Source organism: Polistes fuscatus, unplaced genomic scaffold, assembly GCF_010416935.1.
Source record: "Polistes fuscatus isolate 324 unplaced genomic scaffold, CU_Pfus_HIC Scaffold12, whole genome shotgun sequence".
Lineage (NCBI taxonomy): Eukaryota > Metazoa > Arthropoda > Insecta > Hymenoptera > Vespidae > Polistes > Polistes fuscatus.
In genome coordinates, this window is record NW_025113020.1 from 2845850 (window position 1) to 2864356 (window position 18507).

General features: G+C 28.0%; 1 protein-coding gene across 1 annotated transcript; it reads right to left on the reverse strand.

The window, feature by feature from the left end:
• Positions 1-3444: 3444 nt before the first annotated feature.
• Positions 3445-16242, reverse strand: LOC122513158. The gene is made up of 6 exons (XM_043629430.1): positions 16146-16242; positions 14066-15670; positions 13466-13972; positions 13262-13357; positions 8127-8594; positions 3445-3551 (listed from the first exon to the last, which is right to left on the reverse strand). The coding sequence occupies exons 2-6, from the start codon at positions 15438-15440 to the stop codon at positions 3445-3447; spliced, it is 2553 nt and encodes an 850-aa protein (XP_043485365.1). The 5' UTR covers positions 15441-15670; positions 16146-16242.
• Between the last annotated feature and the right edge of the window lie 2265 nt (positions 16243-18507).

Below are 18507 nucleotides of genomic sequence, written 5' to 3' on the forward strand. Positions count from 1 at the left end.
GTAGGCACATACTTATGTTTCTTTCAACATTTGTGAGTGTTTTTGTAAGTAGTGTAGTATAAAAAAATACTCGAGAACAAATATTTGTTATTATATCAGTGCTCTGTTGTCGTTTTATTTTGGAAACTAATCGATTAATCAGTTGTCTTTTTTTTTTTCCTTCGAATTTTAATATCAATTCAATCTTTAAGATATATGATTTATCTATTGTTAGTTGTGCTAAATATACTTATCATATACAACATACATGTATAGGTATTGAGAGACCTTTAGATGAACATATTGCAAATACAAACGTATATATACATAAAAAAAAGTGTCGGTGTATGTGTGTGTATACATTTGTATATGCATATGTATGTATGGTATGTGTATATGTATATATGCATACATACTGAAATATTTAGACCATTGAAGTCCTTTAAGGCTGTGCTCGTTAAAATGCCGAATTTATTCCAATTGTTACTCGAGAAATCGGTACGATTTTATCGAGAAGAAAGTCGCGTATCAATCCGATTTTCATCTTTGTTCTTGCAATATCTTATCTCGAGTAATTAAAATACTAAATGTTACTTTGAAAGTCAATATTTTCTCTTACCATAAGTAGCTCGTACTTTCTACGATCGTCGATACGATAATTATTCTTTCATTATATCTCATTATTCTGTATTTTCATCTTATATAAGATCTTCTTGCATCGCGTTTTGATCGATGCATTAGGCAAAGAACTTCTTCTTCGTGTGCAATCGTTGGAAACGACAAAATATCATCTTGAACGCGTTCTCCTATCAATTAACTAAATTTCTTCTAAATTTCTCATCGACATTTATTTCCTATGTGATGCGTACCTTATCCATTTTAAATATAATATAGTATATATAACGTACCATATTACATACTCTTTACTTGTTTAACGACATGTGAAAAGAAATAATAAAATAAAACTTAATACATTATCCGATAAATTGTTTTATTTCATCTATAGATTTCCATAATAAGTCAAAATTCATATAATTGAGTCAATCATTTGAATTAATTGGGTGACAAATTCGTTTAAATAATCTGCTTGAATTAATCGAATTTTTCATTACAATAATCTCTTAATTTAGTTACGCTTTCAATAATTACACTTTCGAGTTAGTCTATCACATTCTTTTATCTTTTCCCAAAACAATCGAGGGAAAATTGTATCATATTACAGTAAATAAATAAAAACATTTGTACCTAACCTCCAAATTAAAATTCAAAAATAAAAATTTTTTCAAATGAACAACAGGTATTTACAATTATTTATTATTTAATGTGTTATTAGTGATATATTTTAAGTATTATTAATTTTTAGTGTTATATCGTATTACAGTAAAACAATTGTACTGTAAAGAGTCGTCACATAAAATTATTTGATTGGATTAGTAAGTACAGGTATTTTTTCGCCATTTGCTTAAAAATTATTAACCACGCCCCTTGAGGAGTTACCTATCCTCGAGATTGTAACTACATTGAGGATTTACTGTATATCATAAATAGATAATAAAAACTAAACAATTATATGAACTATCTTTTACGAGGATTATTTTTCCAAATATAATAATAATTAATTATTTTTGTTCTCTTATCTGAAACGATATGATTGAATTATCCTTAATGCAACGAGTATGATATACGATTGGATTATAAAGAGGATAAATTTAATAAAGATATATTTTTTCTCAATATTATTCTTACATACAATTTATATGATAAAGTTTATCATTTTCGAGATTCACTTATTGTTCGAAGAATAACTGAAATTTTGATATTGTACTTTGGAATGTAGATGATACATCTACAAATAAAGCATTAGATGTTTCAATAGTTTTTGTGATAAGAAATAATCGTTCATTCGTATACAGATAAGATTAACGTATAATTATAAATTTTAGAAAAGTATCGTACAAGTACATTAGGACGCTTTATTTTCCTATTTATGACATATCCGAATTAATTGAGTGATAAATTCATTTCGATAATCAACCTGACAATGAAATAATTAAATTCCTCATTATGTCATGAATCGAATAAAAATTAAACAGTATTTTATTTTGAATTGTTTATAAGTAAATAAAAACATATCTAATAATAAGACCTATTATATATACATATATATATATATATATCTTCTTCTTCTTCTTCTTCTTCTTCTTCTTCTTCTTCTTCTTCTTATATATATATATATATATATATATATATATATATCTTTTGAATTCTAACATTCCTTCCTTATTTCCTTAACGAAGTTAGTAAAAACTTGAACAGTTTCACTTTTTAGCCGTGGAATTTTCAGCTAATTATTTTTATCTTACAATGACAAGTTTACAGGGTATCGAGTTGTCGCAAAAGATACACAAATTTTACACTGTTTTTTCAAGATGGCGGAAACATTGAAACTTCCGTTACGTTGTGTGGATTGTTAAAATAGTGCCGAAACTAATAAAATCCATTCAAACGTGAAATTAATATAATTAAATTCATTAAATAAGGACCGATATTAAGAATAAACTTTACGCTAAGGCAAAGAAGAATAAGAATGCTAAAGAATGGGGAGGATTTAAGGATGTACGGAATAAAGTCACGAGAATGATACAGGACGCTAAGAATGATTATCTTACTAAAGGCCTGGCAATATTGGAGGAGGAGGTGGTGGAATGGGAAGTAATATGGGTGGTGGTATGGGTGGAGGAGGAGAAATAGCGGTATGAATCCTTAGGAAGAAGGAATGATGCCTGGAAGAGGAATTTTACCTACTCCTAATAATAATATATCTTTGGCTTCTCCGCAAGCCCAGTTAGAAATAGCTAGTAATCTTCTTTCAAATTTGTTACGTACTCAACAAGAAACGCAACCGCAAGTACCATCTTTACTCAGCCTTGGAAATAATTTTTCTGGACCGGGACCTAATTTTCCAAATCAACAAAACTTTTCCTCTGGACAATTTAATGATCGTCCAGTAAGACACCCAGTCAAGAATCAACGACCTCAACCGTACAAGATGGGCAATCGAGCCCGAGATGGCCCTGCTGGGCGACGTGGCTCATCTGCACAACAATCTCGTGCACCCCAGTCTGGCAATCAACGTATGAATGGAAACCAAAATCAACATCGCAACGATAAATCTTCTAAACCAATTCCTGCCTCTAAACAAAATCAGGCTGCCAAAAAGGAACAGCAGGACAATAAAACCTCTGATAATGAAAAAGCAGAAGCACCTGTTGTTAAAAGTGAACATATGGAAGAATCTGTGGATAAAAAACGTGACTAGAAGGATGAAAAGAACGAGGCAGAAGAAGTTAAAATTGAGAAGGTAAAAGAGGAAGATTCAGAAGTTGTCAATGAAAAAGTACAAAAAGAAGAAGAGGAAGAAGAAAAGAAATTAGAGAAATCTTCTACTACTACAACTACTACTACTCATGCCGCTGTTACTAATGCCATTGCTGTTGCTACGGAAGATACATCTAAAGAAGCAAATGCTGCAACCGCAGACAAGGATTCTAATAAAGCAACCGGAAAAAAATCTGAAGCAAGACATGCCGAAAGTCGTTATGCGGAAGTACCAATGAGCCATATATGTTCTGTTATATATATAATATATTATATATAATATATAATATATTATTATTTTATATTATATATAATATATATATAATAATTATAATTAAATAATATATATTTAAATATATATATTATATTAATTATTTATATTATATTATTTAAATTTATATAAATATATATAATATATAGCTTATATATAAGATAAACTTATATGAAATCGCGGTCGACAATTTGAGGTTAAGTTTTTTTAAGTCTTCTCTACATTATACAAAAAAAAGTAACCTATTCAGTTCATTTTCCTTTTTAAATATATATAATGATTGGACTATACGAATATGCAAAGGAATGATTGTATTCGTGTATTTTAGAAAGTATCAAAATGATTAAAATTTGTAATATATTATGAATAAAAATTTATAATTCTCTATGAATAAAGTAAACTATTTGTATTTAAAGTATCAAGAAGTTGAATAGAACAAATAATAATTTTCATTTTCGTCTTCCTATTAATAAAAAATTCATTGTTTTTAATATCAACGTAGTGTTACAAAGAAATAAGATCAAAAATTATAATTTTTAATGGTTGTTAATAACGTGCAGGATAATTGTATAAAAAAATATACTCGCATGGTGAAAAATATAATCGCATTAAATGATTTTAATCTAAAATTAATTTCCCTGATCGTTTCATTTCACACTCCATATACACAGCGACAACTACTGCCTCTCCAAATGATAAGCTGTTATTATTTTTCAAAAAATTTTTAGTTTCCTTGTTATGTAATCCAATTATGAATCGATGCTTCAAGTTAGTCGTATGTCTAATGGTATAAGTGCATTTAAAAAATAATTTCCTTAAAGTAGTGATGTAGTGTTCTACAGATTCGTTCGGAAATTGGTCTCGTAACAAATAACAACTGTCCGCTAGATTTATTCCACGAGGGTACGAGAATAATTTATCTAACAGGAACACGAGTTTATCGTAATAAAGATTATCTGTGTTGAAACAATTTGAATTGAAACATTCTCGAATTTTCTTTATTACAGAAGGTTTTAGCATATATAATAGAAATAAACACTTATAATTATCTCTTATTTCTAAAATATCGAGTATATATTCAAAATAATTTAACCATTTTGGTAAGTGCGTAGTATTCGGGTCATATTCGATAAGTAGCTCCTCTCGAAACGTTGCATCATGAGTTTTTCTTTCCATTAAAAACAATATTTAATTGACAAATATCAGTTTTTGTGATCTTTACCACCAAGTAATTTGATAACTTGTTAAATGTCCTTTGTTTTTTGTTTCCTTTGTTTAACTTTCACTACTGAACACTTTATATTCACACTTTATATTAACTTACGAAATCAATTTCGTTTCTAAAGAATTCAATGTTTTATCTTTAGAATTATTTGTTTAATTTAGAATTATTTATTTAATGTTTATAAATTTAAGAATTATTTAATTAATTTTAATTATTCGTTTAAGATTAAGAGTTTTGGTTACAAATGTATAATGTATAACAAGAATAGAAATACAGAAATTCTAATTTATATCCTGACCGTTTGATAGATAATAATCTAATCTGTATTTAAACTTAACTGTTAAATAACAGGATAAGCAAGGAAATAATATTTTGAAGATTAAATTTGTCCTTTATGAAAGTGTCAATATATTTCAACATTACAAACAGTTTATAGGGATTAAGAATTCGAATATCGAGAAATACCATCGGATACAAGTTTACTTTTAATTATGTATATAGCGCTTCTATATATAAAGAAGTCACGTTTATGTAAATTAGAAAGTATTATATCGAAATTATGAACTTGCAGCATTTTCGTTGCATTTACAATTGACATTATGACTGGAACCGAATCAATTATCGTACGTTTAGTGGTAAAAATTTATATATTACAAATATGATATTTTTTTGTATAAATACTGACACTTTCTAACCTATAAGATATGAAGAAACTAAAGATTTAAATTTAAGAAAGTATACGAATAAAGATAAACAAATGAAAAACGTTACAACACGCAACATTTTTATCCGTTAATCTCATTTGTTTTCCGAACGTATCTGTAAACATGTATTATAAGTATAATGATATAATATTTTGACACGGTATACACAATAATTTGTTAACATGGATGTAATCAAGATATTAATGCATTTATCGAAACATTTTACATACAAAATATAAAAGTATCCATTGGTGAAAGTGAAACAAAAATATGGAACAAATAACCTCAAAAACGGGTAATATATTGTCGTGCTAAAAAATATAAAAGTTTTTTTAATTTGTTTTTCTGTTTTGTTTTAAATATTAGGTGCAATGAATTAAAATATTAATCCAGGTAAAAAGAAAAAACATGCTAAACAACTGTTTTTTTTTTTTCTATACAATAAAATTCAGCACAACATTGTAACAGTTGAAAGTTTACGAATCCTGGAAATAATATTTTAATATTAATATTCAAAGTATGTTAATAAGTATGTAATATTTAATCTAATATATATATTTAAACAATCTAAAATATGAAAAGAGTGTAAAAGATTATTATAATAATTGTTAATTAATCAATAGAAGTGTCTATTGTTGCCTAAAAGCTCGGAGTATATGTTCGGAGCACCGTCCTCTTCGAAATTCCCCTTCAGACTGGGCCTTTGTCCTCTATGTAAATTACTTTTATTGAAAGTTGTTTATACGACTTTTCGAATGTTACGCATGTGTATAAAGGGAATAATCCACTTAATCAATAAACTTTTAGATTATAATGCTCTGATTTTAGCATTTTTATCGTTTTTATATAATTATTTTAATGCTTATATATATATTTATTTATTTTATAAATAAAAATAAACAGATATATCAAATCAATGTTAAACATGTTTTTATAAAAAACGTTAATATTTTGTATTTAAAAATATTTTGTTTATCTTTATATAAAAGTAAAGGATTAGGGTGACACAATGATGGTGTAGAATTTTTATCAGAGATATATTGTTGATAAAAATATAAATACAAAAGTTTCACTGATACACAATCATGGCAGACGCTGATTGACTTTGTATTATATTAAAATTTTAATTATTTAGATACGAAAGAGTCGAGGGGGAAGATATACAGTTCCTATCATAAGTTCTTCTCTGAAATAATAATGCGATAAACAAACGTCTCATAAATAAAACGGTTACTGATTTGCGTTTGTTTATCAATCTATTAACAATACCACGCATTTATAAAATAACAAAAATCTTTAACATTTTCATCGTTCAACGCATTTTATTTTTCTATGATATTTGAATATTACGTTGTAATTTTGTTTAAATTTCAGAGCCGAACGCATCGAATTTCTATCAATTAATATAATTAAGCAGAACTGCCTGCTATATCTGTTTTAATATAAAATAACCAAAAATATATTTTTTAAAAGAAGCTAATATTAATAATCATAATTATAAGAGTCATTAACAATGTTTTTGTTTTCGTTTATGAAATGTTCACAATCAATAAAAAATTTAACGCTATCAATAATTAATTAGTATTACAAACAATTGAAATACACAATTGAAATTTTTTCAATAGTCGTAATAAGGTGCAGAATTATTTTATACTAATAATAAAAACACACCTTTAATGTAGACTTCTTCTTTTTAACCTAAAAAAGATATCTATATAAATATTTATAATTAATAACAAATTAAACGCCTTCAATATTAAATTAATGTTACAAACAAATAAAATACACAATTAAAATTTTCAATTGTCGTAATAAGGTGCAGAATTATTCTATACTAATAAAAACACACCTTTAATGTAGACTTCTTCTTTTTAACCTAAAAAAGATATCTAAATATTTATAATTAATAACAAATTAAACGCCTTCAATATTAAATTAATGTTACAAACAAATAAAATACGTTATTAACATTTTTAATATTCTTAACAACGTGCAGGATTATTCTATACTAATAAAAACGCACGTTCAATGTAGATTTCTTCTTTTTAACCAGAAAAAGATACCAATGTAAACGAAGTCATTGTGCTTTATTATAGTTTACGAAACTATTACATAAATCCTAAAATTTATTCTAACATATATCTTGACCGTCGGATCAACATTAATAGATACTGTTTTTAAATTTAAATGTTTAAAAACATAAGAAATAAAGGACAAATATTTAACGCATAAAATATATCCTTTATCAAAGTATCAATATGATTAAATGATTTAATGTGCTATATCAAAGCATATAACACAATTCACACTTACAAATAAAAATTTCTTACGTCTTACAATACAACTTCATAATATTTACGAATTTAAAATTACTTTGTTCTTCAATAGTCGAAACAAATTTAGTTTCTTTTGTCTTTTTATTTCTTCTTGCATTTCTATCTGTTTTGTTGATATATACATATATATATATACATATAGTCAAATTAAATTGTTTCATTTAAAAAATGATATCTATCAAAATTTACATTCGTAGATAGTTCCATATGGTTGGCAAAATAAACTGCCCAACCAAATGATATGTTTACATTTTTTTCTAATATCTTTCTTGTTATTTCGTTTTTTAATCCACGTATGAAATGAAGCTTTATCTCGTGATGTGATCTTAAAGCTGGACTGCATTTGCTAGATAATTTCCTTAAAGCAAGAACGAATTGTGGTATATTTTCGTAAGGATATTGAAATCGAGTCAAAAAACGATAATCAGCTGCGTCCGATCCACGAAGAGATGAATACAATTCTTCTAACAGGGATAGAAGCTTATCGTATGAAAGATCTACCATATCGGTAGGTGCTACACTTTCCTGAATTTTCATAAGAACCACAGATTCTAAGCATTTTAATAATGTCGAAACCATTTCATCATCTTTGAATTTCTCAAGAACTGCCATATACTCGAACCAATTTAACCATTTAAGAAGGTCCATATTCATAGGATTAAATTTAAATATTGAAAATTGTTGAAATCTTGTTAATGTTTCTGTCGATATTATACTCATTATTTAATTTTAATAATTTATATAGCAACGTAATTACATAAATTAATTGACTTTTCTGTTTCCTTCGTTTAATTTATGCTATTGAACACTTTTATATTTTTCTTAACGGACTTAACAAAATTTCATTGACAAATAAAAGCTTTTGATATTTATATCACGTTACTTAATAACTTCTTAAATATATTCTTTTTTATTTTCTTGGTTTCCTTCGTTTAACTTTTACTATCGAACAGTTTGTATTTTTGTAATGAACTTTGAAAATTTATTTTTCTTTCTTTTAAAAAATGTATTGCTTCATATTTAGAATTAGTTTTTTTAATGCACACATGAGAGATAAATCACAATGTCGAATCGTAGATTAAAAATTTCAACTACAACTGTATAATGTTAACAAGAATAAGAATACAGAAGTTCTAACGAATATCCTGACTGTTTGATAGACAATGATAGATTTTGTATTTAATATAAACTGTTGAATGACAGGAGAAGCAAGAAACTGATATTTAGAACCTAAAATTTGTCCTTGATTAAAGTGTTACTATACTTCAGCATTACAAATAGTTAATAGATATTATTGTGAATTTGAACAACGATAAATAACAACGGTTATCAATTTATTCTTCTTTTTGTTTATTGTGTATATAAAAATGACATAACTATGCAAAGTTTAAAGTATTTTCAATATTGTAATCCAACATGTGTCCAACATGTTCATAGAACTTTAAACCTTTGATATCTTGTTGCCTATTTATTTATGACTACGAATGCATCCAATTATCTATACTTAATAATCTAATGTAAGTATGACAGTACTACTTACTACATCAATCTTTTAATAAATATTTTAACTACATTATGTATTTTTTTTTTTAAACTACTATAAATAACAAAATCGTTTCGAGGAACAATTAACAATTTTCGTTTTTATCTATCAAACATTTAAAATCAATTATAAAAAGATATTATCTTTTTTTGGTATCAATTAAAAAATAATTATTAGTATGATAGTACTACTTACTGCGTCAATCTTTTAATAAATATTTTAACTACATTATGTATTTTTTTTTTTAAACTACTATAAATAACAAAATCGTTTCGAGGAACAATTAACAATTTTCGTTTTTATCTATCAAACATTTAAAATCAATTAAAAAGATATTACCTTTTTTAGGTATCAATTAAAAAACAATTATTACATAAATATGAGATTGAAAATTATAATTTTTAATAATCATTGTAATAACGTACAGGATTTTTGTTTACGAATAAAAACTCAGTTTTATGTTAATCTTCTAAATTTTAGTTTCATTAGGGTATCATTATAAACACAGTCATTATGCTTTATCATATCAATGTGCATCGTCATACAAGATTATCAAACATTCATTATACACTATCGTATCATCAGTATGCATCATTATATTTAGGTATCAATAAACAAATTGTGAGTCATGTTTCATCATATCAAAAGTTCATTTACACTATAAAACATATAAGTAGCATTCTATTTTTCGAAGTACATAGACTCACGAAGCCGAGTTCTGCGGGTTTATATCGTTTTCATTTTGAATATCGAAAATAAACTGGTCGAGCAGCTGTTAAATTTGAATCTTTGTCATAAATTATTTAACAAAACATTCGAGCTTGAAATGATGAATTTTGAAGAATGGATACTATCTTATGATATTTCGAGTGAGGTAAATAAGTTCACGGAAGAAGGAAAGAAATATATGTTTTTAAAAATATTACATAAGTCAGATTTCGATTATATTAGTAAAATGATAACACCTGTCGACCCTTTCGACCTAACATACGAAATGATTTTAATTGTATTACGAAAAAGATATTCAGGAAGTGACACATCATTTAGTCTAAACCCTTAGGATTACCAACGCGTTTACGGTAAATATTATAATTGTTCTTCATTTTATTATTATTATTAATTCTGTGAAGATTGATTGAGAAAGTTAACAGAAAAGCAGTGTTAGTGTTAAAAGTATGTGTGTATTGTTAATCTTTCGTTTGCAAACATGGGTCTTTCGTTTCCGTGCCAAAACTATTTTGAAAAATAATTTTCTACAAAGTGAATACACATGAAAGTGAAACAGAACATTCAAGGATAAAGGTTCTGTACAGTTACTGTAAACTATTTACAGTTACTGTAAACAGGTCAAATTTTGAACGGACACAAAAGACTCACGTTTATGGACGACGTAAACTGAACTCGCAGACAAGTGAACACATTTTTTTTGTTCGTTTTAACGTTTTCCTTTGCCACTAGTGAAGTTACAAAATAAGAAAAATAAGTCACATATATTTTTCTTTCTGTTATTAGGTTAAAATGGAACAACGGTCGGCTGAACGAGTGGCGCGTGTAACTCGCCAACGAGAAATCATTTCATATTTCGAAGACGGACAGTGAAAATGAAATTGACGCTGCTTTTTTTGATACATAATATATAAATAAATTATGTCATAAAAATATATATGATATCAATAATAATTCTTAATACATGATTTTTTATTGTGTCTTTTATTTATCCACAAATTAAGCATTTAATGTTAAATAAATGAAAGAAAATATTTTCTTTTTGTTCGAAAAGCCGCATTATTATAAGCTCCGATTTGATTTCTTTTTAAATTACGATATCTTAATTTTTACAAAAGTTACAATTTTTTTTGAATAAATTACTGTTTTTTTTCTGACAATGTTCCATTTGTTTAAGAAACAAAAAAATATGCAAAAATAAATTTTTCAACAATCTTATGATTGATATATCAAGTTGAAGGTTTCAAACATTTGTGTGAATTTAAAAAAAATTTGTTCAGTATATTAACAAAGCGGAGAAAACGGCCGAACGTGAAAGACTCACGATTAATGACGGAAAATACCAAAGAAGAACTTATGGTAGATATGATAATGGATTTGCTCAATTGTGGACTGCTGTTTTCGAGACTTTCACTGGTTCTCAGAGAATACTGGGGTATTTAAAACTTTTAAGTGACGATTAATTAGCATTTTTTCAAAGAATTTGGATAATATTGATAAAAAACTGACTGGACGAAATGACGTAACTTCATGTGCTAACTCATAATCAATCTTTGTATAAAAATCATAAATAAATTGTATACTTATTTAATAAAAAATTTAAATAAACAATATTGTTTTCTAGATAACAATTATCACTTTTTTTCGTCCTATTGATAAAAAAAATTTAGTGTAGAAAAAAAAAATGTTTATATCTTAAGTATTGTGGGATCTGGGTGATTTATTTTAAATGAAATAAAAGTTCCCACCTGTTGACGAACGAAAATGTGAAACGATTATTTATTAATGAATTATAACTACAAATTAAAGTTTTGTAAATTAAAGTTTCGCTTTTCTTTTTTCCTCACAATCTCACAATGTACTATTCGATATACTCTCTCTCTCTCTCTCTCTTTCTAAAATACTCTCGTATACTCGCTAGCTTTTCGCAATGTTTTCTCAATACTCAATATATTCTCATTGTTCTCTTAATCCTTCAAAATTTACTTCCAATACATTCTTTTCTTTATTTCTGGCACGCACACTGAAGCCAGCCTCGCATACACACAAACACACACACAAAACCAATCTCAACGATAATAAATTGAACAAAAGATAAAACAACAGTTTTAACAAAAAAGGTATCTGAATAAACTTATCACCGATATCTTAAACTAAATAAACAAACGAAGCCACACATTTGGTGTGGCAATCTTTTTCTTTTTCCTATCTCTCACTACTTACTAACACAACTACTACATAAAAATATATTTCCTTAATTGTGCAAGATCCAATAATAAATCTTTGAACATTTTCGGTAACTTACAAAGAATACTGTTTTAAGGATAGAAACAAAACTTTTTGTTCTTACTTCATTTTCTTTTCATTTTTACCAGTGTAATGGGGTTTCGTTTCAAAGTAGAACTTCTTTGTTTATAATCGATAAAATAACAAAAAAACTAGTTTAGAATATTTCTTATTCTTGTAGAAAAATGTTAACATAATGGGTGATATTATTTCATTAGTTAATTATCTTCGTAAATTATACAAAATAAAATATTACATTAATTTACGGTTCGCCTATTACACGCTGCCTTATCTGTTTATTTTTTAAGGTCCTGTAGTTAATTTAAGATTTTTTTCTTATTTCCTTTAGCGAAAAATTGATTTCTTTAGCAACTGCAATGGCCTCTATTACTGTTTCACAGAATGATAAGCCATGAATTTTAATTAAATGATTTCTTATATCGTCATCGGTGATTCCCCTAATGAATTGGTCGCATAATACTTCATCTGTTTGACACGTATATTTACACTTATTATATATTTTCTGTAAATGATTAGCATAATTCTCTACCGTTTCTTGTTCATATTGATATCGACAATAAAAACGTTTTCTGTGTAAATAAATTTCATCGCTAGGAGCAAAATAACGAAGGTAAAGGTTTACTAAATTATCGTATGAAAGTTTAAAGAAGTTGACCGATGGGAAAGTCATCTTAACATTCCTATGGACATTATTATCGACCATATTATAAAATATTTGAACCATTAAATAATTTGGTACTCCGACAGTATCCACCACATATTCAAATTTATTTAACCACAAATAAAACATACCTTCCTTAGCTGGATCGTAAATATGAATCATAGGAATTTCTAAAATTAGATAATGAATTATTTCATTAGCATTTTCCAATTCAACGGCCATTGCTACTATTTCATCGAATAATAATTTAGGAGTATTTTTTAAATGAATTTGTATTTTTTCATCGAGGATTCCATTAATGAATACTTCACATAATTTTTTATATTTAGGAATACTATAATTGCACTTTTTATATATTTCCCATAAACTATCAGCAAATTGCTTTATTGTTTCGTTATCATATTGTTCCCGACAGACAAATCGACTTCTGTATAAATATGTTTCAGTGGAAAGGGTAAAATAAAAATAGTAATCGTTTATTACTTCTTCGTATGAAAGTTCAAAGATGTCGATAAAAGGAAAAGCTTCCTTTACGCTCAAATGGACATCATAATCGACCATTTTGTAGAAGAATTTAACCATTTTCATATGTGGTACCCTGATACAATCTGCTACGTACTCAAATTTATTTAACCAACTACAAAAATCACCTTCCTTCTCTGGATTGTAAGAACGAATCATAGAAAAAGCACGATTTATATAATATGGTATCAGATTACATTTTTCAAATTGAACAGCTTCTACTACCATTTCATCGAACGATAAGTCAGAAATTGTACTTAAATAATTTCTTATATCATCATCGTAAATTCCTTTAATGAATTGGTCGCATAATTTTTCATCTAATCGATTTTTATCATCATTGCATTTATTATATATTTTTCGTAAATTATATGCATATTTTTCTAACGTTTCTTTTTCATATTGATTTCGACAGGAAAAACGGATTTTATATAAATTACTTTTATAAGAAGGAGCAAAATAAATAAAGTAATGGTTTATTATCTCTTCGTATGTAAGTTGAAAAAAGTTGACAGAAGGGAAAGCCTTTTGGACATTAGTATGGATATCATTATTTACCATTTTATAGAAAAATTGAATCATTTTCATATTTGGTACCCCGATAATATCTGCTACATATTCAAATTCATTTAACCACGCATAAAATTGACCTTCCTTTTTTGAATTGTAAATATTAATCATAGAAAGAGCATGATCTATATAATAAGTTATTTCTTTAACATTTACAAATTCAATGGCCTTCATTACTGTTTCATCGAATGATAAGTTAGGAGTGTTACTCAAATGATGTTTTACATCATCATCGCGTATTCCATAAATGAACATCTCGCGTAACTTTTCTTTTAACTGATTATTATCATCGCACTTGTTACATATATTTCGTAAATTATCAGCATAACTTTCTATCGATTCTTGCTCAAATTGTTGTCGATACATCAGTCGAATTCTGTATACGTTATTTACATATGGCGAGGCAAAAAAACGGAGGTAATGGTTTATTATCTCTTCGTATGAAAGTTTAGAGAAGTCGACAGAAGGGTAAGTTTCCTTGACAGACGTATGAACGTTATCATCCACCATTTTATTGAAGAATTGAATTATTTTATCACGTGGTACCTTGATCTTATCTACCACATATTCAAATTTATTTATCCAGTAATAAAACGTACTACTCTTTTCTGAATGGTAGATAGTTATCATAGAAAGAGCTTCAGTTAAATATGTAATTATTTCTTTGACACACTTTTCTTTGACGATACTTGCAAAATAAACAATTTCGCCGAACGACAAGCAAGGAAATTTTTTTAAATTTGTTCTTATTTCTTCGTCGTGTATTCCATTAATGAATTTTGTATATAACTTTTTTTCTACAGGTTGTTGAAAGTTGTACTTGTTACATATTTTTCGTAAACTATTGGCATAATTCTTTATCGACTCTTGTTCGTATTGATTTCGACACAAGAAACGTCTTCTGTGTGGATCTTCATTGGGAGATTTAAAATAATGAAAGTAATATTCTATTATTTGTTCGTAGGAAATTTTGGAGAAGTTGACATAAGGAAAACACAATTGGATTTGTGCATGGAAATCTTCATGCACCAATGTAAGGAATAATTCTTTCATTTTATCATCTGGTACCTCGAACATATCTGCTGCATACTCAAATTTATTTAACCACGTATAAAAAAATCCTTTTTTCTTCGATCCAGAAAAATTGATCATCGAAAGAACCTTATTTTGATAATAAGATATTCCCTTAACTTCGTGTAATGAATTTTCGGTGTTCATTATTTTCAAAACTTAGAACGCTTTTTATTACTTATTGCACGTCAATAGATAAACTTGAAAATTCTTTGCCGGGACTCTTTTTTTCCTCTCTACGACTAGTCTTGATACACTTTTCATAAAGTAATTCGAAGAACTTTTTCTTTAAGAACACGTATATGTTTTGTACTTTCTATTATATTGTGTACATACATGTATAAGTAAAGGATCTAAGTGTTCTAATGAATATTACACTGTAAAAAGAAAACAAATAATAATATTAACAAGAATAAACGTGTGTAGAAAAATTCAACTAATATTTTAACGGTTTAACGTATGCTAAACGTCTTATATCAGTCTTTGGTAGAGATAATAATTAAACTGAAAATGTGAGTGTAATAAACAATCCTTAAATATTTTAAATTAAAACATTAACTAAGTTCACGGTTACATTACTGTTACATCTTAAGCCGTTTTAATTTTTTTTTACCTGCTACACCTGACATTTCCGTCGCCAAAAGCATACATCAAGTAACCCGATATAATTTTGTAAGATTTATTATGTATTTTCTGTTACTTTACTTTATTTATTTAATATTTAATAACTTTTAATAGGATTTAATTTGATATAACGAAATGAGATGGAATAAAATAATAATAAATATCTATAATCATTTAAATTAATAATTAATTAACTCGTTGTATTATTTGTGTTACTTAAAATCTTACTTTTAACTAGGATATCGTCGTACTTTTAATTCTTGGTTACCGTCGTTCGCCGTCGCCTTTCGCCGTTTTTTCGTCCACTTTTTCACGCGTAACACACTCGTCGTAAAAACAATACAATAACAAATGCCCACCCGCTTGTCCTTTTCGTTGCTTATATACACTCATCATCCCCCCTCTATCGTCTTCGCCATTTCCTTGAATTCTTTCTCGAAATTTCCCGATCATTCCCGATCATGAAAAATCAGGATATTCTTCTTGTACTTCCAGCTCGCGAATGTTCGGGACGTTTCGGTGCAACGAAACCTTAGATGACAGATTCAAAAACAAAATACACGCGGTCCCGATTTCTTTCATTCTATAATGCACCCATACACTCATCAACGTAACAAAAGAATTAAGATTAAGTTTCCTTATCGTCTTTTCTCACACATACAAACGCTGTTTACTCTCTCATCCACACAGAATTTATGCATTAAAATAGAAACCAAGAAAAAAAAAAAGTTTTTTTTGTTGACCTGTGTAATATTTCTGTTTTACAATTAGTCAATAAGCCTGTGTTAATTTATAAGTCCGCAATTTAGTTTTTATTAATAAGTTTGCATACAGTTTTAATTAATAAATCCGTATTCTGTTTTCGTTTCTGTATAAAAAATATTAATAAATAAATCTTACTATTGAAAATCTGTATTATTCTGTTTTTATTAATAAGTATGTATCCTATTCTGTAAAATCAATGGAACATTTTATAAGATAGATCGGTAATGTAAAAGAATAAATTTAAAGATAAACGAATTATTATTCGCGACTAGAATTATTTTTTTTGTGTTTGATCGAAACAAAGACTGAGGCCTACCCCACAAGCAACAGAAAAAGATAAGCATCTTATTTTAACCGTTTTACAATTAGTGCCAGGAGTTTTTAAAAATCTGTGTCGGACTATGCCATGCAGCATAATCAAATTCTTACCTTTACTTAACTACCCTCTTCTCTTCTAGTTTCTCACATCTAAATATCATCAGTCGCCAACCAAGTTACGAGGTCATCCCTGGTAAAGGCTTAACTGCTTGATCAGAAACTAACTACACTTTTTATTACACCACAGGACGTAACATTACCATTATGATGATGATGTATTTCATAGATTTTTATAGACTAAAGGCCGAAAGAGTCAAAAATGACACGAGTGACTTATGGTAACTGAAGTATAAAATAAATGCTTTGATTTGGATTTGATCAATATATCTTTGAAAAACAGCGTCAATTCTTTGTTTTGATTTTGTTATCAATTCAGTGCGATTGCTGTACATTTTTAAATTTAATTTGGTGTTCAGGAAATCAATCAAAGGATTCAATGCGAAATTCATATTAAAATAATCCCCATTTAAAATCATTGGAATTTTATCGTAATCTTTTTTAAGATTCCGCGATACTTCTCATGTGTACTTTATTAAATTCTCGTGGATGAATTTATCAATTGTATTTGTTGATTGTAGTACGGAATTTCAGGCTGTACATTTGCATGAGAGTCATGTGAAAAACAATTTACAATATGTGATGAGCTATCAGGATCAATTCATTGAAAAAGTAAATTTTGCATATACAAAAATATATGAAATTGAAGTTGACGCTTATGAATAGTTTTTGGGATTTTTGGAAGTTAAACTTCTATAGGTGTAATAGAGCAAATTGCTTGATTCCCCACTTACTCCACGAGTGAAGAGGAGGACAGAACATCGTTTCTACTCTTTCCCTCGCATACGATATGCCGGAGGCTTTGCGCATGTGCAGTGCGACGTTTCTCTCCTACCAAACAAACGCGGTAGTTAGGAGGATAAAGAGGGAGAATCATTCCTACTCTCTCACTCTCACGCCATTTGCGCATCTACTGTCTTTCAGCGGCAGTTAGTAAGATAGAGAGAGAGAGAATCGTTCCTACTCTCTCTCACTCTCCCACCACGAGCGCCTCCTAGTGTTTTTAGTGGCAGTTAAAACGATAGAGAGGGAGAATCGTTCCTACTCTCTCACTCTCATGCCATTTACGCGTTTACTGTGTTCAGCGGCAGTTAGTAAGATAGAGAGAGAGAATCGTTCCTACTCTCTCTCACTCTCTCACCACGAGCGCCTCCTAGTGTTTTTAGTGGCAGTTAAAACGATAGAGAGGGAGAATCGTTCTTACTCTCTCACTCTCACGCCATTTGCGTGCTACTGTGTTTCTGTGTAGTGTTCCATGTAAAAGTGATTGTGAATAAAAGTAACGTGAGAAATGGAGAAAAATAATACAAGACGAACAAAGTGCGAGGTGTCAGTGAACGGTGAAAAGCGGTGAAATCAATGAGTAAAGTGCCAAAAAGTTCTTTGGAAA